The following is a 22,329-nucleotide window of genomic DNA, read 5'->3' as shown; positions in this document are numbered from 1 at the left end:
TCAGATAAGGATCATTCTTGCTATCCTACAGTAGCTCGAGTTCATACTGCTAGTAAAACAGCCAACACCAACATGACAAAAAAAACAAGCACACATGCACAGGAAGTGGGTCTCAGCTGATGAAATGCACAGCCAGATTTGGAATGAGTGACTACCAACTAGTATGGATCCCTATCAGCTCAAGCAGAAATTATGTAAGTCAGTTAAACATGGTGATGATTCTGAACTATGATAAGAGAAAACTAACAGTATGAAACAGTTCTTTCAGGAGGCTCAATATAATGCCAATATGAGCAAAAATAAAGAACAGTCAATAAATATAAAAAAATAAAAAATATTAAGTATATTTATTTATTTTATTTATTTATTTAACATTTGTTGACCGGGAAAGTCCAACTAGCACAGAGCCTATTTTCAGCGGAGGCGCAGGGAGAAACTCCAGTCTCGTGTCTGGGAAGTAAAGAAGTGAATAACCCACACATGGGACTAACTTTAGAAATGTAAAAGAAAGAAAAAGCCTATTGTGTTCCTAACCAGGTAGCCCTGAAGGTGAGTAGTAACACTGCATTTAATAAGTAACAAGCAGTTCAGAAGAAAGGAAACAGGGGAGCATGTCATTTCAGGCAGAAGGAGGTGCATGAAATGATGAGAAAAAAGGCATGAGAACAGGATAAAAATAGCCATTTATGCCACAAAAGAACATAACATCTTTTATAGGTATCTAAAAGAACAAAGCAAGACAAGAAAGGGAAAACTGAAGCTAAAAATTAACAACTACTGGGCAGAACAAAGCTGGTTAGCTTAAGTAATACTTTTGCTTAGTGTTAATGACGAAAAATGATGAGCAGTTACCAAAACCAGACAGCAGAAGTTTCTAGTATGAAGGGGTTCAATGCAGGGGAGTATGGCAGTTCATCAACTGCACAAGTACTGATTTATCAAAAATAAATAAATAAATAAATCATAAATACATAAATACACTATAAAAAGTGTTTCGCATTTTTTTTTAAAATAGATCGAAAGCACCCTCCTCAAACTCTTTTCTCTGAATTACTAACTTCAAGGTTATGCAGCTTCTGAGATTTTTATTTATTTATTTTTTATTTATTTGACATTTGTTAACCGGGAGAGTCCAGCTGGATACAAGTCCATTTTCAGTGGAGGCCCGGGGAGAAAAGCTCCATAGCAATTTTAACATGTAAGACAGCATGTATAACAAAAAGGCACATTTGACAACATACATAAGACACATTTCTTACACCTTAGAGAATATGGATGTACAATAGTCTTCTTGTCAATGATGAGACTTTACATCTAAATGTATCAACAATAAAAGCCTTTAGAGATAAGGGTATATTTATTTACACCTGACAATCATTAACCTCATACAAAATATAATATAAATTTAATACTTACTATATCAACAGTAGCCAGTGGCTTCCACTTAATGTTTCCTTCTTCAACAGATGTACCACTGGTAATTTGTAAAATTCCCTGATCTAAGCTGTTTCCCTGATCCTTCTGCCTTAAATGACATGCACCAAAAAAGTGAAGGGATGCAAGGTAAAGGTACCCTCAAAGGGTTTGTCCTACATTTCATATATCTTTTTTCTTACATTTCTTTGAAAACCAATAAAAAAATGGTAGTGTCAGTGATTAGCCTTTGTATATAATCAATGTAGGAAAGTAACTACTGTGATTTTCCAATATGGAAGTACGGCAAAGGCTGCAAATAAATGCCATAGTAGCCCATAGTTTTTGGGCTTCGCCACCCTTTAGTATGGGGAACTAGTCATCCTGCACTCAATTGTAGGGAACATTACAGAATTAAAGAAAGAAAGACAGAAAAGACCAGTACACCACACCACTGATGCTAATCAAAATCTGAATGTCCTTAGGTAAACATATAAATGTGTTTTCACCAAGTGCTTCATCAGGTATACATAACTGATGTTTCAATATTTACATCATATGGGGCATGAGACATAAGATGGCATGCATTTTCAGTCTGCAAGCATAAGGTCAAATGAGTATAACAGTATTCTTTGACTTTGCAACAAGAATATTAAACTAAAAACAGTGTTGGTTAGTGTTGGTTGTGTCGTACTTAAAGTTTAAAATGACTCTATGTAAAAGCTAAGCAAACAAGTCTGGCTTGTTGACAGTCATAGAGTAGAACCAAGGATTATACAATGCATGAGTAAAAGAACATGGATCTAGTTAAAAAAATTGAATTTTAAAATGTAGAAACTTATGCAGTCAGGATCATATGATTGACATTTTAAAATGTTTAAAACCCCAAAACAAGACAAATTATGTTTTTGCGGGGTGGGGGGGGCAGCCCCCATGCAGCTCCCCACACCTCATGCTAATTTTACTTATATAGAGATATACAGGTCCCCTTCAGATAGTCGAACTTTTAAAAGGTCGACTTTCATATGGCCATAACCATATGATCGAACATTTAAAAGTTCGAACGGTCTGAATGGGGATCTCCACAGAGCGCAGAATGTGATGATGCCCTTTACCACAATGTAGTGCGGTCTTGGAGTTGGTATATTTAAATATCAGGGGGTGTGGGGGCTGCAGCCTCCCATGTGGGCAGTAGAGGGGGGCTTGCCTCCCTGCTAGCACTGTTTAGTTTGTTTTTATTTTCAACATTTTCAAACATTCAAATGTTTGATCATATGGTCTCAGCCATATGAAAGTTGAGCATTTGGGTGTTCGATTATGTGAAGTAGACCCATTTATATATATATATATATATATATATATATATATATATATATATATGGATCTACTTTATTTGCCCTAACTTCGAATAGACCGACCCCATTTGACCAAAATTTCATTTGACCGACACTTTTTTTGACCGACAAGTATTTTTGGCAAATAAATGGGATATGCCCCTTTCCCCACTGTAGTGCGACCCTGGAGTTAGAATATATAGTTTGGGGGTGTGTGGGAGGCACAGCTCCCCACAATGGGGGGTGTGGGGGCAAAGGCCCCCACTTACTTTTGTTTTACTAAGCAATATTAAAGCAAAACTAAACAATATAATATGAAATTAAGTGGGGGGCTTCACCCCCACACCTCCCATTGTGGGGGGCTGTGCCCCCCACACACCCCCTAACTATATATTCTAACTCCAGGGTCACACTACAGTGGGGAAGGGGGCATATCCCATTTACTTGCCAATAATACTTGTCGGTCAAATGAAATTTCGGTCATTTGGTGTCGGGCAAATGGGTGTCGGTCAATCAGAAGTTAGGGCAAATGAAGTAGACCCATATATATATATATATATATATATATATATAGAGAGAGAGAGAGAGAGAGAGAGAGTCACATATATACATATACATCATCAATTTAAAGAGTGCACTACAGTGGGAAAAGGGCATATTCCATGATCCTCACTGTACTGCGATGTCAGGCAAAATGTTTTGACATTTTAAAATATCATTAAAACTTCAGTCCTTTGAACTAGACCCCAGAACAGAGAGAGAGTTATGTAAGGTAAATAGATATTACTGAAATAGCAGAAAGACAATCACTGTGATATCACTGAGTTCAATACTGCAGCCAGTCTTGTTAACAGTATCCTTATAAGTGACCAAGAAGGTCAAAAAGGAGAAAATATCTCTTCTGCAAATGCCAATAAGCTGGTACAAAAAAAGCAGAAATGGTGAGGTTCAACATGAGTAGGGGAATAGATGAAAACATGGCAGCCTAAATGCAAGGCAATATGATGCATCTGAGAAAAAGCAGCAAAGGAAAAGTTACAAAAATGTTTGTGTTCTTTTTGGTGGGGGTAAATAGCATCAATCAAAGCTGAAAAAGACCTACAGCACTTGTATGATATTTCCTGAAGATAAGACACCTGCTAGGAAGACTGAAGGAATACTAGGACGTATAGTAAAAGGTGTTATCATTAGGAAATAACCGAGTTGTATCACTCTTTCAGAAAATTGTGAAGAACCTATCAGGGATATTGTTTGCATTTCTGATGACCTAATCAAAACAAAAACATAGGCAGGATTAAGGAAGTTTGTGAGAAGGCAATAAAAATGGGGCATGATCTACATGACAAGCCACATACATAGAGACAAAAGTGTCTAACACATATGGAATGTAGAAAGAATCCAGGGACTTCAAGAGTCACTCACGTTAAAAAATAGATGTATGCCAATAAGACAGCACAATTGGATCATATAAGTAGTCAAAACAGGAAGTAGCAAGCATGATTTTTTTCACAGAGAGTGTGGTAGATGATAAGACAGTTACTAACATGGAGTTGGCAATGTCTCTAACTACAGCAGATGAGCAGTACATGTAACCGAGCCATCAGATAACTTGTAGACTGTGACTGTGTGATCCTTACCAAGTATTAAAATCCAAATTTCTAAGAACCTTCAAATGCACAAAGCACAAGTGCTTTTAAAACGATTAGTGGAGTCAGAGGGGAGAAGAAAGGCTCTACTATTCTACAAAACCCACGGTGACCTAAGTGAAAGCTATATAAAGAAAAGACAGAGGAAAAAGGGACCAAACTACAACTACTACTACCACTGCTACACACACACACACACACACACACACACACACACACACATGCACACTTATATACACAAATAACAGCATTTATGTGAAAAATATAATGGTGAGGATCTACAGATGTGGTTAGATTGCAATTCAATACCCTTTTCTCTTTGAAAAACAGTTTTTATATTTATTATGCTGTGAGAGATGCTATAAATAAAAGCAGCAACTTATTAATGAACAGCAAAGGGCACACATCTCAATAATAGCAGACAGGTAACTTATTTTTTCTTTGTCATCATTTGGTTCTGCAGACCCTTGCAGTGAGACTGGAATTCTGTATTATATGTATATGTATTGTATGAATATGTATATTATTTTGGAGCTTTTCTGGACCTACATCCAGTCGGACACGCCCAGTCAACAAATGTAAATAAATAAATAAATAATAAGGCCAGATGCAACAGAAATGTCCACTTACCGTTCTACACATTCAATGCACAGAAATACTGAAGGATTCACAGTAGCTGAAAATATAATGACTGATGTGCACTGCAGTTTATAGATACACTGACAAATAGGGTCTGCTGATAACCTTAGGATGCCTGAACTGTCACTTAGTAAGGATCGGACAAATCTGAATATCTAGAAATTATGAGTCATCTTTCTGACCAGCACAAGCACTTTAAATTTTTGGTTCTGTCCATGACACCATCAGTACCGTCCAATAAATTCATGCAGAATTCCTATCACTACAAAATGAACTGTTTTTTTTTTTTAAGGTATCAGAGAAGTTTATTAAGGATGTGCTTGAAACAATCTGTATGATGGATAGTTACTGCCCTCTAGTGGCTGAAGTGAAAATGACAGCAAGCCTGTCAAAATCTTGGGGTTCTTATGCAACCTTATTTCTGAGAAATGACTTTACTCTGAGCTACGGCGTATGGCTGTGCTTTCACTATAAATTCAACACAGGCACTGCTTTCTGCAAACATCTAGTCAATATACTGCTTTTACTTTTTACTACTACTATGGTATATAATGTGCAAATGTTTTTTAAATTCTTAAATGTCTTAATGTTCTTTATTTTTGAATGTATTACCATGGAGCTTTTCTCCCCGGGCCTCCACTGAAAATGGGTCAATGGCCCAGTAGACTTTCCCGGTCAAGAAATGTCAATAAATAATAATAATAATAATAAATTTTAGTAGACAACTGTACAAGGCACAGTAACATGTTGAGAAGACAGGTTGTCATCTCTAGTTCAATGAAGATGTGAAAACAAAGAACCAAGAATCTTTTCTGGAATATTAGCTAACTATACATGCTCTGCTGAACAGTTTCTACTCCACAAGACGACTTCTGTTTACATGCATCGACGATCACATCTTACTACGAAGTATCTGTAAAAGCTGTCCTGAGGTAACTCATAAGCTATGTGCACTGCTTCTATCCAGTCTACAGGACACAGTCAAGCCACAGTACAATCAAGGAAATATTTTATGGGCTAATTTTCAGATTGTACAGAGTGATGTCCTAATATGGCTATTGTTAAGTCATATCCTGTAAAAACAGCAAGTGTCACTGTGTCATCATTACAGAGAATCACAGTGTGTGTGTGTGTGTGTGTGTGTGTGTGTGTGTGTGTGTGTGTGTGTGTGTGTGTGTGTGTGTGTGTGTGTGTGTGTGTGTGTGTGTGTGTGTGTGTGTGTGTGTGTGTGTGTGTGTGTGTAAGCACACACGTGTGTTTGTGTGTGTGTGTGTAGGGCTCTACTTTAGATTCTGCAATCAGGTCTTCTTAAATAGAGTTGAGGGCAGGGTTAGCTTTACTGTTGCAGTCATCCAGCGAAATAATTGTCTAGCAAGTAAGTGCATACTATTAAGAGTCCGAACTGTTCATGAGCTGCTTCCTGCACAAGGGTGCAGGGTTTAACTTCCAACCTCCACTTGCCTCCTGTGTGACTCTAAGAAAGTCACTTAACCAGAAAGTGCTCCCAGGTTGCCTCTGGAGAGGATATTTGTATCTTTTTTGCTTACCAGCTTAATACATGTACAAAAATCAGGAGTCTCCAAACAAACCTAAGGGTGATTAGCTTATTTAGAAGCTCCCTACCCAATAGAAACAGGAATTTGCAAGACTTGCAAATACAGGAATCTTCTGCAGGATTAATAAATTTGTAGGGAGGTGGATGGAACTGATGCAGCCTGTAGCAGGATTAAAAGGACTATAGAATTCCTCAGCAGAATCAATGGAAAACAAAGTATCCTGGACAAATAATGAAGTGAAAGAATATAAGACAGGATTAATGACAATCAGTGGCCACTAAAAACAATTAACATAATCACAGACCCTCAGCATCATACACGGAGATCAAGGATGCATTCACCACCACTGACCAAATAAGCAGCCTTATAGTAAAATTAAAAGATTGTGATGACCATCTTATGCTAGTAACAGGGTCAGGGTACCTCAGCAAGATTAATATAACTATAGAATATATATCAGACTTAATGAAATGATGCAACTCAGTTTTTCTTTCACCTGAGTTCCCCACCACCTAATAACGTCAGGTGCTTCCACTCACACACAACCTGGGCATTACTCCATTGTTACCATCCTCAGTTAATGTCTCATGGATTTGGCTGCAGGGCTAAGAATATGAAAGATGTGACAGAGAACGTCATTACTCTGCAGGTGAGGGAAATTTTGTTGATATGTAATAATTATGTCCTCCGCTCTGCTGAAGTGCAAAAGTGTGTTACCAACTGAATAAGACAGGGTTGATAATTATCGAGAATCTATACCTCTCAAACTTTAGACACTGAAAATAGGTTGAAAGACCCTTGAAAAGAAAGTGCATCCAGCCAAAAATCTGGACATCTAATTAGCATAAAACTTGAATACCAAATAACATGTTTCCCTCTTCCAGGAGGAATGTGGGATACTTCTTAGAATCATTTGTTTAGAAAACAGAGACTGACAAAATGATAAAAAAATATCAGCAAAGTATCAAACAGTGTAGACTCAGTAGACTTTAACAGAGTTGCACAAGTCCACCACGTAAGGTCATCAATTTTTGCTTCTGAAATGGGAGGTGTAAGATGTGTGTCCTGTTTCTTTAAATTGTTGGTGCTGTTAGTATGTTCATCATGTCAACTACTAGACAGCTTAAAATACCTGTGTGATGAAAGGAATTCAGAAAATTGTATGAAGGGGTAAATTAAGCCTGTAAATAGGAACACATCAGGCCTGAAAACAGGGATGTTCCTCCAAATTCACAAATGTCTGTGTCTGACTTATTCTCTAAATTCTACCTGCTGCATTACCCCAGGTGCTGCAACGCAAAACCCACATCATCGGGGGGTGGGGCTAACTGCCAGCCACTTTATTCCCCTAAATACCTGAACTGCTACCTAAACCTAGGTTACAAAACATGGGAGAGACTGCATTTATCAGCAGGCAGAGTATTGATTCCTTAGTATCTTCCGTAATAGTGGCTGCAGGTCTGTAGGCTAAGAGCACCTTGGTGTTCCTTACCTCACTGCACCTATTATATTCCATTGAAATGACTTACTGCAAGGAGTACTGCTTTTGTTGATGTCCTGACAACATTTTAGAACAATGTACACAAGATTACCTGCTGTGAGGTTTCACCAAGGGACTTGGTGACTAAGGGGTTCCCTGATGCCGATCATCAGCTTTGGAAAGAACATAGATGTCCTTCTGCTCTTGTCCAAAGCCTATTGCAAGAAATATTTCAATATAACTACTGCTCTGGAAACAGGTAAATTGTAAAACTCACTAATTGCCCAATACCAAAATGTTCAAGGGATCCTGATGCTGAAAAGTCTTCCTCAATTAGTCCATAAAAATCAGCCTCTTAATGTTCTGTAATACACAGCATTACTGCACTGCACTTTTCTCCTCCATGGTTACCATGTCATGCTACATTCCATTTATGCACATAGTTGTAAACTCATTAAACTGTTTGGGATGTGCACAACTGTTACATAGAACAAAAGACAACATACAGACTATCTGAGTGACTCATTCAGCATCTTTTTTGTCTAAATACATTTATTTAGTAGATGGTATGGCACCTACATGACAAAAACCTAGGCCAGAAATAAATGCTTATATCTCACAAAGGTCAAAATGTGAAGAAAGTATCATAAGCAGGGCCATGTCTATAAGGGTGTGTTTCTGAAAACTGAAGATGCAACTCTTCTGCACTCTTATTGTGCAAGTGTGTGTGTGTGTGTGTGTGTGTGTGTGTGTGTGTGTGTGTGTGTGTGTGTGTGTGTGTGTGTGTGTGTCTTCGTGTGCATGTGTGTGTGTTGGTGTGTGCGTTTATATTGCTCTATCTTCATACCTCTCAAGCTCTTAGTACAAGAAATCTGGACAAAGCCTGATAAAATAGGGGACAAAGGTCCAAAACTAGGGACAGATTTTAAATATTGCTCTTATGAACTTTGACAATTGCTACAGTAATAAGGTTTGTTTAACATACATTTTCTGAAGGATTTGAAGTCTGAAACTCAATGAATCTCATTATTTGGTGACCTCAATCCTGAAATTATCCCAGTGATTTGCAAAAAAACCACAAATTTTATGAGGAACACACCAAAAATATGGGGCAAAAATCTGGACAGTTGAGAGGTATGTGTACCTTCCATTTTAGTCTAAAATTACAGTATGAGATTTTTCCCAGATGTTCCAACTTCAATATCCCAAACATATGCCATTGATGAAATGCCAGTCCTCAAAACTGTAAAGACTCCCAATACGACCTTTATTGAAATAATGAATGAGCGTTTTCTTCCAGCTTAACTGGACTTCTTCAGATTCAAATGAGCATTAATTAATTCCGTTCTTATATACACTTGACTACAGGAAAATAATTAAAGCAAGAAATGATGCAAAAATCAATAAAAATACTTGTTTGTCATAAATTTCATGTATACTAAATATAAAGAAATATTAATAAAAAATGTAAAGTTAAATATATATATATATATATATATATGCTCAGCTAAATAAATATGTAATGATAAAATATCTAAATAAAAAATGCATATATATATATATATATATATATATATATATATATATATATAGATCAAATACTTCATATTTTTCAAATTTTTTTCCAGAGTATTGCTTTTCATCTTTCTGGTATCCGTTGTTATCCCCCCTATAGTTCTGATCAGCACCTCTAGATTGATTACTAAATTTGTGGGATGTGTCATTAATGTGTGTTTGTTTGATCTTTTCCCAAACGTATGCACTTTTTTCTTTGTACTGTTTAATGTCACTAGATATTTTTCTCTCCTTCCTTTTAAAAATAGCTGTAGTATTTTTAATAACTATATTAAGGGGGTGACATTAAACTTTTGCTTGAGGAAAAAGAAGTAAAATGGAAACTGAAGTTAAATGCAGTTAACCCTCCAGGAATAAATTAATATATCTCCTTGAAATCTATTTTAAAATCCAGGACTTGATTGTTTCAGTTTTTAATGTATATATATATTTTTTATGTTTATGTATTTTTTATATAATTTGGTATGCACCATGATATATATACACTTTTTTATATAGATATTTTATCATTACATATTTATTTAGCTGAGCATATATATATTTAACTTTACATCTTTTATTAATATTTCTTTATATTTAGTATACATGAAATTTATGACAAACAAGCATTTTTATTGATTTTTGCATCATTTCTTGCTTTATTTTTAATTCATTTCCTGTAGTCAAGTGTATATAAGAACGAAATTAATTAATGCTCATTTGAATCTGAAGAAGTCCAGTTAAGCTGGAAGAAAGCGCTCATTCATTACTTCAATAAAGGTCGTATTGGGAGTCTTTATGGTCTGGAATCCTTGGTTGACTGCCTGTAATTTAGTGGAGTAGTGGTTCGACAATGTGGATTTTATTTAATCCTCAAAACTGCCCAGAGATGGATATAGCGCATGAGTACACATATGTGAGCATGCGCGCAGGTGTGTGTATATGCATCACATCATGGAATAACATCATTTCCAGAATTTGTTTCCCTGCATTTCGCTGACTGACTTCTGGAATATACTACAACTCCTCTCATGACCCTGAAATGGAGAATGATTAAACATTTATTCTTGGGTTACTATATCACATTTCATAAACATGCTGATTGAATCGCCTGAACATTTAAAACTTGTACAGAATATTTCTGACTAAGGGACATGCAGAGTTTGCTGTTCATATAGCAAAAAAAGTACTTTTTGAAGTACGACAGAAATACCTGATAAAATTAAACCTCATTTTATGCTTACAAGGAGAATGTTATATTGCAAGTAATAGTAGCTTCCAGAAAACACTCAAAGTCTTGTTGCTTTCCTTAACAAAATGAAAAAGAAAAATCTGCTCAAAGTTAACATCATGTTTCCATCTTTTAACAAGGGCAGAATACATAGAAAATTATCTCTGCGACGTCCTCATATTCCCAGATGCCCTTTTTTTGAATTTGTAGCTCCGATTTACAACAGTAGTATATCACTGAGTGAGCAGTATTTTTAATAACTTCTTTTAAACAAATTGTGATGAAAGGTATGGTGAAAAATCTAATCCACAACAACGCTGAAACAGGTGAAATAATGCATAATGAAAAATTTAAGAGGAAAACACTTTAAAAGTCCATGTCTTAGGGGCCGTGAAAGTTGTTTGCTTATGAATTTCAGATTATAATTCTATTCAGTTTCCAGTTTCATGCCAAGGTTGTTTGTGGGTTAAGCTCAGTAACACAATCATCTGCCTCTGGCATGACCAAAGCTACTACATTTTGATATAAAAAGCACCACTTTCAGAAGACACACTATTGCAGTTTTGTTTAGCAAAAATCAATGCCATCCACTTGATCTGCTTTCAGTTCAGCACTTCAGAAACCAGAGTTACACTCTAGTCATAACAAACACATGTAAGGCAGCTTGGAAGTTGTTCTAGCATGGCTAGGAATGTAAATGTAGGCACGGAACCAGGGTCATTCTCTCATATATTTGTCTTCTAATTAGTAAGCTTTGAGGATTTTTTTTCCTGGTTTCAGACCAGCAGTTCTTTTGAATAACACCACTGCACTCTAATGGTGACAGCAAAAAACTGCAATATAAATTACCCAAATGTTTGACTGTAGCTTTTGATTACAAAATTAAGTTACATCATACAGTGCATCCTGCCATGTAGAAACAGTACATGCACTGAATAAGACATGTGCCAACAAAGTTAAAGAAAAACAGCTGCTACATCTGCAATGGGTCAAGACTCACTGAAGCTTACTTCTGCAAAGTGGTTGTTTAAGGAAGGTCTCCCTTAGAGATGTGCTTTAGAAATAACTTTTTTTTTGTATGTATGCAACCAATTTTTAAGAAAATATGCAGTGAGCAGTCATATGCATTTTATATAAATCGTATAGCTGGACACAGAATAACATAGTGAATTCAAAGCAGCAAACTGTAAATGAAGTTCCATCTATCAGTAATGCATGCAGCGACTTGATCTGACCATGTAGTGCAGTGTTGAATGTTTTGTAGTTTGTAAACTACACATTTCCAGGTTTGTGTGTATTTATTCACCATAACCATTGCTGCTTTGCTGTTCTTTACACTCGCACAGAATTCCCAGGTTGTTCTGGAAAGCAAATGTTTATGTGAAATACGTAAATAATGAAGCAATAAAGGAGGTATATAAAATGTGTGCTTGTTTTTTTTCAAAGAGATAGGCATAAAGCCCTATGGAAAGCAGATAAAGGAAAGAAGAAAAATCATACATTACTTCCTAAATAAAAGTGGTATTCTTCATTAGATAAAGACCTATTATTTCTAAGTTTACATTGTTTTATTCACATATACTCAACACTGCGTTGACTAACAATATAAAATCTAGAGTTTCTATACCTGTATGTATACTACAGATGTTGCTCTCTGATTTACTTAGTCAACAGCTTGTTCCCTAGGGTAACAACATCCATTTTAGCAAGTGCCAGTGCTCAACAAATAGTTGATATTGCACCACACAAGAAAAAACATTGAAGAGCAGCGGTGATTTGTATCATATGCTGCTTTAAGGCATGCAAGACATTTGCTTATTCAGTACACTGGCACACGATACAACACTTAGCTATCCATTCAGTACATCTGCATATCATAATGATCATATGGATACATTTGTAGAGGGTCTTTGCTCCACATTTTATCTGGGTCAGAACAGTCCACACCAGTGCAATAAGAGGAGTCATGCACTAAGCCACTACAGACATTAGTATGGACCTGCACTACTGAAAGCAAAACAATCTGTAAAAGAACAGTTTCATTTTTTTTTTTTTTTTGTTAGGGTACTGTTTATAGAATTAGTAAAGTTCAGTATGTTGTATCAGGACTTAACTTCTTGATACTGAATGCCATCTGGTTTGCTTTCTTTTCATTTTGTTTTCCTGGCAGAAACAGTCCGCTCAGCTTCCTTCTTTCTTTTAAACCAGGTGCTCTATACCCCGAAGTATACCACACTATGAAGCATCATTACCCTGTGCGATTGCAACATTTTGTAGTAAGTGCAACACTTACCTGATAGTTTTTATACAGCCATAATTTGTTGTTAGTTAGCACTGCGTGTATTTTAGATTTGTGCCCTTTTAGTTCCAAGTTGCCACATCTCTCCAAAGAGTTACATGTGGTTTGTGAGGACTGTGACTGAACTGTGATGGCACCAAATACTGCTTCCATCCATTCATTTCTGTCACCTGCAAACAAAAAGATGCATTGTCAACCAAAAGTCTATGTGGCACAGAAGCCATTAACTTCCTTTGTGATATGCAACAAATTCACTAAATTTTGTACTTGAGTTGGACATTCTTTACTGTATTTCAATCTGCCAGCAAAACATACAAGGGAGTGATTTATCTGCAATGTCATCTCATTTTCAACACTGTCATATAAAAAGATAATGCATAACTGAGAAGATTGTTGCATATGTTGATGCACAGCAAAGGTCTGTAAGGAATGCTTAAACTGCAAAACTAACACATGAAACTCAAACTCAGAATCCTGGAGAGATTTCACCACAAAAATATTAAATACATCACAGACACAAGGGGCCACAGAGACAATGCTATACAGAGTACATTCTGAAGGATGACAACTGGGATAAATTCTAAGAAAGATGCACAAACAGAATAGTGAGTGCAGATAAATGGAGGCCCAATTCAGGAAGCACTACATTTAGGTTAAGCTGTAACTAACTACACCACAAAATGAGGGTCATAATTAAAAAAGAAAAAAAAAAAGAAAAAGCAACTGAACGCATTGTTCAGTACAACTAATTCACAGGCTGAACATTGAATACACTCTTTAGGCAAGGATCACAAAATTTAGACTACTGTATTGACTCATAAAGTCAACACGAACATTCTTAGCAGACTGCTTCATGAAACAGTACCTGAAGCGGGAAACAACAGTTCCCTACAGTGGGTGAATCTACTCTGTGCAGCTGCAAACACCTAAAAAAACATTCATCAGGCGTTTTAGGTAAATTCAGATTTAAAAATATTATCAAAGCAGTATGCTGAACTAATCTTCTACTATCTCACACACACTCTCACAGGAGCAAACATGTACGTACTACCTTAAATTAGTGTAGAGGTACATGCAGCTCAGTAAAGTACATCATTCATTATTCAAAAGGGATCTATTTGGAGACTACAAATTTTTATCTGTGGGCAAGATTAAACATTAGCACTGGAGCATGAGATTACGTCTTGCTGAGTTCCCATTTGCATTGAACCTTGCCAACATACTTTGCTGAGCTCAAGTGCTCACTTTAAGAATTAAGCCCTGGCTGCTTAATTTAGTTGTTAAAACTTAAAAAGATAAAGACAGTAGTGAACAAACCTACATTCTGCATGCCAGGTTTTGATTCTCACTGTTAAGAAATTACGACATGGCTGCTTACAATATACATACTATGTAGTTTCTCTCCATTAGAAAAGAGAAACTATATTTTAACGGAGCACAAACCATACAAGTCTATACTGCAAGATACTTGCCTTTAGGATACATTATACATAAAATTTTGTTTCAAACTGAATATTATAATGCCCGTTAATTTAACTTTACCTATAAATAGTCATATACATCTAATTCTGTGAAATACTCCTACAGTTTGAGGACAAGATGCAATGAAGCCCAGACACATTAATTTGGTGTCTGTATATCTGAGAGAGGACCGCATAAGTTTTAAGTTGATGGCTTCTGATAGTATGTACATAATCTGGTTTTGTAGTTATTACTGTAGTTATGAACTGGAAATAGCAGAGTTCTAGAAAAGTTTCTCTAATGGTAACTCGAATAACACTTGGAGGTGGCAATAGAGCTGAAACAGCAACTGTATCACAGACTATATATACATACATACATACATATAAGTATTTCAAGCACAGGCATGAATGTCCTTCTAGACTACCAATATATCAAAACAGCTGTTCCCATGTTAAGTGTCCAAGCTGTTCTTAAAAAAATCTAAACTAATGCTTGCTTTAATGTAATTTGGTAGTATGTTCCATGCATCAGCAGCTCTCTCAGGGAACCAGTCAGGACACTGCTTCTTCCTACAGAATCTTCTACACAGGTTGCCTAATCATTTTCTACTTCTTTTTCTTCTTCTTTCGGCTTTTCCTGGTTAGGGTTTTTTTACAGTGTCAAGTTGCCAGCCCGGCACCCAACCTTCCAACAGAAGGCACACACATGCATACACTCACACCTAGGGCCACTTTAGAATGTCTAATCCACCTACAGCATATCTTTGGGATGTGGGAGGAAACCGGAGCACCCGGAGGAAACCCACACGACCACAGGGAGGACATGTAGACTCCACAAAGAAGGCACCCCTGCCGAGGATCGAACCAGAGAACCTCTTGCTGTGAGGCAGCAATGCTAACCGGTGCACCACTGAGGCCTCATTTTCTACTACTTTTTGATAACCCCAAACATTCTCAGAGGTAGTTGTCTCTAAATGCCCTATGTACCTGAATGAGGTCTCCTCTTAAGTATCTATATGAAACACTGTACAAGTTCGAATATTTTAGTCTTTCCAAACTTCATTTTCACATTTATATTTCACTGCACTCTTTTCAGTTTACTCGTGCTTGTTTTCTTATAAGGTTTCCAGATTGTTATTCCAAACTCAAGTTTGGGTCTAATCTAACTAACAAACAATAACTTCATCATTTCTGATTTCCTAGGCTTTATAAATCTTTTTATATGACCTACAGTTCTATAACTATTATTAACTAACTGGATGATATGATTATTAAAACTCATAGCTGGATCTGCCCACATACCCAGGTCCTTAAATGAATCACTGTGTGCTGTTTAAATATTCACCTTTCAATTTATGTCTCCCAAATCACATATGCTTAGTTTAGATGTATTTATTAGTATATTATTCTCCTGTGTTCAAATGGTCAATTTAGTAAAGTTCTTTTGAGGATATGCTGTATCTGTAACACATGCAATCAGTTGTAATCAGCATACAGACTGTAGAACATCTCAAATGAAAAAGATAGATTTAAAAGATACAATCAAATTATGCACGGCCCTAGAATAGAGGAATCCTGACTGTAACCAATATTTTCACCTGTCCAGTTACTGTATGATACTTGCCATGTCCTATTTGTAAGCCGTGCTACTATCCATCTTATCAAGAGTACATCAATGCCAAGTTGTTCTAATTTATTCATCGGTGTTTTGCGTATGACCCTATCAAATGCTGAAGTTATACATGTACAGAAACAGGATGTATATATAGGCATTATCTGTGATGTAATTAAAAGAAATTGGCTGATATTACTTTTGGATGACACCATTAGACAGATTGTGGGGGTGATATGCCCAGTTTTGGATTTAGGAATAATTACTCCCTGAGGAGGCAACTGTGCTATGGGCCAAAAAAGGAATTAAAAAATGTTTTTAATTTGTCCAGTACTTTTCCATGTGGTAGTTGCAAAACATGTAACTTCATTAATAAGACAAATTCATTTAAAATCCTATTTCTGGCGTCAGCTACTAGTATATGTTGACTGTAGAACAAAAAATCTGGTTTATTTGGAAAGCTGTAAATCGTGTATATTCTTTTATATAGGTAAAACTAATAGGTTATTTAAGGAGCATATCCTGCAACACATAAGTGATATTCAAGCTAAAAATGCTTTCTACTGCTTTATTTAAACATATTGCTGAAAATGCAGGACTTTTTTTTATTTTTATGGCTTTACAAGTTGTTCAACCAAACATTACGGGAGGAGATCTGAAGAATGCAACTGAACTGGCTGAGTTAAAATGGATTGGGTCTTTGCATGCTGACAAATATCCTTGAATAAATGAGAATATGTCTTTATGACCAGCTTTAAAAGCTTGCAGATTACATCACTGATTTTAATAATGTTTAATTGACTCTGTTTGTTGAGTTGTTGTCTTACATTTTACACAGAGTGGCTTGAGATTATATGGTTCGTTCTGATGAAGTACTTGTTGTGAAAGCGCTTACCTTCAGTTTCTTATCTTTTAAAGTTTGGATGCTTTTAGCCATGGTTGCCAGATCTATTATTACCTTTTATTCGATTTTTTGGCACAGAGACCAGCTTTTAGCTGCAGTCACTATTTTTGTACTTATTTTTTATTGTTTAGGTGGGAACTGTGTTGAGGAAAAATTGTGTATTGTTAGTTTGGGGCCCTAGAATCATGAGAGTTATTGAAGCATTTTGTTTGGTGAGAGATAGGATTGAGTTTATGAAGTGGGAGTTGAATTGTGTCGCTATATTCTTTAGGCTATTTGTTTCTGGGGGGTGGTCAAGTTTTGACCTGGTGTATGTAGTAGCTTTATGGACTGCCAGAAGAGTTTAGGATTGTTTTGATTTGTGTTTTGCAGGTCTTCAAAATATGCTTCTTTGTCATCAAGTATATATTTTAGCTAGACTCAGTTGAAGTGCAGTGGTGCTGCGGTTAGCACTGTTGCCTCACAACAAGAGGTTCTCCAGTTCAATTTCTGGCTGTGGTAACATCTGTGCGGAGTCTGCATGTCTTCCCTGCATTTGCGTGGGTTTCCTCCAACATTCCAAAGACATGTATCTGAACTGTTTCTGCTGGGCCTCCTCTGAAATGGGCTCTGTCTTAGTCGAACTTTCTCAGTAAACAAATGTTAAATAAAATAAATATCTATAGCCCTGTAGGAATGATTGATTTTGTTTTATCTTGCATGTTTTCCATGCACCATCCCTTTTATTGACAGTTGCTTGGTGAACTTTGTTAGCCAAGGTGCAACTAATAATCTTAACCACTTCTGTTCTCAGTGGGGTCAGATTGTTAATTTTTCACAAAATATATGTTATAGCCTTGCTTACGTGCTCTATTGCTGGCTGTACATAGACTAATAAAGTTCTGCACGTTCATGTGAACAGAGGTAATTTCACTATCCTTCTGAGCCCATTCCATTGAACAGACTGAACACATCATCTGAAACAATATTAGACTCCCTCTCTTGGTATGAGGAAAAGAAAGCCTCAAGCTGCCAAAGATAGTGACAGCAAGTGACACTACTTTATCACTGTCACTAGAGGCAACTGCAGGCCTTTTTGGAGCATTCCAAGAAGAAGAATATGATTTGATGCAGTGATGAGGGAGAAATAGAGCTTGGATGCAAAGCATAGTCTCTTGTTGTAAGTTACATCCAGCTAACATTGAGTAAACAGGCAAGAAAGACACATACAGGTGTTTGCAATACCTGGTGCTTTCCCTGTCAAGCTCCAACCTGATTCTAGCTACCCCCTTCCCTCACATCTCTCTCTTCTCTCACATCTCTCTCTCTATCCTATGTGTCTTCCTAAATCTACTCCCTTCTCCCATACCTTTCTCTTTCCTCATGTCCTGCTCCTCTCCATAGTGCTAATATTACAACACAAACACCCCACTTCCTCTAAATAAATCTCTACATCCAGACTTCCTTGTTGCTACTGTATACATACACACTAAAACCTGTACATAACTGTTACATTGATTATTTTCACTTCGTTGTATAGTTGTCTTGTTATATGCCATCTCTGATATAAATGTTTGTCTTGAATGTTTTTAATTCCAGCTAGAGCTTTTCTCCCCGGGTCTCCACAGAAAACGGGCCTTTGGCTCAGCTGGACCAACTCAGTTAACAAATGACAATAAATAAATAAAGGATACAAGAATACAAAATTGCAGTATGTCTGTAAGTAATTTGGCTAGGTGTACATAGTACTAGATGATTAAACAAAGGCCATTCCTAGGCCAATATTATTTCACTGTAAGTAATTTAGCAGCTGATTAAACGAAAGGCCAGTGTTAGACTGATACAGTATATGCCATACATAATTCTGGCAGCTATACTTAGTACAAACAGATTAAAATAATAAAAAAGTGCAGTGTTGGGGGGGTGCTTATCAAAGGTTAGTGCAGTTGCTGCTGATGAAGTCCACTGTTACTTACAACTGCAGTCATTTGAGAGGGAATCTGTCCTTTTTTTTTTTTTTGAGGCTTGATTATAAGACTCGTTTTAGCTGATGCAAGCTGAATGACTAGGTGAGGTTATGATATGTATGGCTGGATCCATACAGGGCTCTGACTATGATGGCCTAACATGCCACAGCTAATTTTCCTCATTGAATTCATATTATAAGATGACAAATTCTGTAACTTAGTTGGACACCTGATCAGGGTAGTAGATATTTGTTATGCCAGTGGAGGTATAAAGAAGTCTTAAGGAATTGCGTGTGTATTATTTTACAGTTTGTTAAAGAATCTGCCTGGGCTGATTTGAACAACACTAATGCATTCATTCATTTATGATGGGTCTGTAAACACATAAGATGAGATTTATCAGATTTAAAACAAATCTCACCTCTTGTGTATGACTAATATGTTTTTGCTGGCAATCACTGTGCATGTGTTTCTTATAAACTTAGGAACTCTAATGGATGCATTTGAGTTAGTAGATCTGAAAAGGCATAGCTGTAAAAGTCAGTGACTATATGACCACAGTAATGTGGATACTGGTCAAATACAGCTGACAACTGGAATGCTACGCCATGAATTTGGGGGTGATATGTTATGATATTTTAAGCTAACAATTTTGAAACAGTATACTCTCATAGTCAGGAGAAGGCTACATTATTAAGACGCAATTAATAAATAAAATAAAGTGCAGTGTTAGGAAGGTGAGCCTATCAGAGGTTAGTGTGGTCACTGGTGACGAACTCCTCTGTTCAGCTATTTACAACTGCAATCAAGTGTGAGGGAATCTGTGTGCTAGTGGGGCAGATTTTTTCCTTTTTTTAGAGGTTTGATTATAAGACTCATACTAACTGATGCAAGCTGAATGACTATGTAAGTTTACGATGCGTGCCTGGATGTCATATAGACTACACTATTAAGATGTATTTAATACAGATGATATACCCCTAAAACATAGAAATAAAATTTGAAAAATTCCAGATAATATGATATGTCCACCCAGTTCTATAACAATGGATCAGAATATTTTGAATACTCACCATTTCTTTCAAGATGCACTGTAACAGAGCTCTAAATGCCCACCTCTAGGTAGTACAAAACAACCCTAAAATCCGGCAGTGGACAGTATGGCTCATGCAAAGTCTGTTATTTTTTTTTTTACTTTTTTCTTTTCGCTACACTCTTCTGCATCTACATTTTATTTACTTGTGCCTTAAAACACAGATCAAAATGGTTCTTATCATAAAGACAGGATGACGGCATAATTCAGTCTAGAAGAAATTTAAACTTTTGCTTACAATCACTACTAAGATGATTGAGCTTATATTTAAAACCAGCATTAATGAGGTGCAGATGTCCACCAGCATAAAAGCTGACAGTTGTGAAAGTACACGCCTGTCAAATCCTTTGTTTATACAGTGCCTTTTAGGTAGCCAACAATTTGCATTACATCACTACATGCTTCAGCAAATGCTTTATGACAAACGTGGATTCATTACTGGAAACTGCATTCGGTACTGTCTCAGTTTAAAGTGCACAACATTTCTTTTTGTGCATTTTCAATGGCAGCTTCAACATATGTAAACGTAGATTATATTCATACACGTAGTAGTGCAAGAAGACCACTTTTCACTTGAAATATATCTGATTTTACTGTATTATGATTATGTGAACTTGATATCTATGTGCCTGTGTATAGTGTGGCCTTCTATAGTCAGTGTTTGCACAAGTTCACTGAAAAAGCAGGATGAGTTTAAAGTTGGCAAGACATGCATTAATAAAATATGCATCTTTGAAACTTACAGCAACAGTTTCTTAATATATATGGCAGCATGCTGAGGTTATTATAGCTATCTTACAAATCCCACAGTCACTGATGTTAACATTTTTCTTTATACAAGTTATATCTGCAGCACAACATACAAAATTGGTGAGGAAAACTAAAAAATTTACTACTAATGTTACAACATAGCAAACATTTCTCCTGAGTTTCTAAACTGTGACATCCCTGCTCCTTTTTGATCTATCTGTTGAACAGATAACTTATCCAGTTTAAATGCTTTTCAGACATGATTCAGCCATAAAATTAAGGGAATATCCACATATAGACTATATGAAGTAGAATATTAACCACCATTTTTTCTGGGAGTTGGAAATGAACTGGTAATAAAGTTGAACAATTACATTAAGTGTTTATCCAGCCCTGGTTCCCCTCCACATACATACATATATACATACACACACACACACACACACACACACACACACACACACACACACACACACACACACACACACACACACCCAGACTCACAATACTTAACTGCTGCAGCAGTAACATTCACGCTCCTACCACAGACAATAGGTGTACACCAAAAAATTGCATTGTTTGCATGTATGTATGTACCCATCTCTTCACTCTGATACAACATAGTAGAGCATGTTTTGAGTAGCTTCACCATGCTGTTTCACTGACTGTGTACAGCTCTGACAAAAGTAAGACCTCAATAGCACTTGCTGGAGCCTTCATGCGACTTGAACTGCTACAGTTGTCTTTGAATAATAAGCCATAATGCACTATGCATTTCTGCTAGAAACAAGATTTCAAAGTATGTCACCATTTTGCTGAATACCTCCCTCTCTCCAAGATGAAAAATGAATCCCAACTTTGGACCTTGGAACTGTGAGGTAGAGATCTTAAGCACACAGATCAATATTACGCCAATGTAATTAGACATTTTAGATCTATTTTTCTTAATTTATCCCTGCTTTTAACAATCCTTTGTCCATTCATTAGCAGACTAACAAGTTGTGCATAATGTCCACCTTCTTCCAAAATAAAAAGCAAAACAAACTTAAAAAGAAAATATGAGTTCAAGAATGAAAGCTGAATTATATTTTAATAAGCAGTCCTTTTGAACAAGTAATATAAAAAGGCAAAACAACATAGGTGAAATCTTTTTCTAAATTTGAGAAAACTAGAAAAGGTGAAGTTGTATAATGTACTGCTGGGAATTTTCCATATGTGTTTCTTGCAGCTAGCAAATCTTCCAACGAGCAGGAAACAGCTTTATCCTAATGTTTGTGTATTTTGCAAACAGATACAGTGGGCATGAGCATGACTGAATACTCATGCAAATCCACCGCATCTTTCCATTTACAGTAGAATATTCTACACAGGTTACTTTTCACTCATTATCAGGCTATGCCTGCCAGAAA

The 22,329-nt window shown here is 36.4% G+C and overlaps 1 protein-coding gene across 1 annotated transcript in view; it reads right to left on the bottom strand.

Annotated features, from left to right (window-relative positions):
• Positions 1-22,329, bottom strand: part of ARAP2 (ArfGAP with RhoGAP domain, ankyrin repeat and PH domain 2) — a 2,678,178-nt gene that overhangs the window by 1,341,364 nt on the left and 1,314,485 nt on the right. The window contains exon 9 of the mRNA XM_044062089.1: positions 13,147-13,322. Within this exon, the coding sequence (XP_043918024.1) occupies positions 13,147-13,322 (176 nt within the window). The remainder of the gene's footprint in view (positions 1-13,146; positions 13,323-22,329) is intronic.

This window comes from Protopterus annectens, chromosome 2.part1 (assembly GCF_019279795.1).
Source record: "Protopterus annectens isolate FY-2018-M chromosome 2.part1, PAN1.0, whole genome shotgun sequence".
Taxonomy (NCBI): domain Eukaryota; kingdom Metazoa; phylum Chordata; order Ceratodontiformes; family Protopteridae; genus Protopterus; species Protopterus annectens.
The sequence above is the reverse complement of the archived record's forward strand: the minus strand, read 5'-3'. Positions and strand labels throughout refer to the sequence as shown.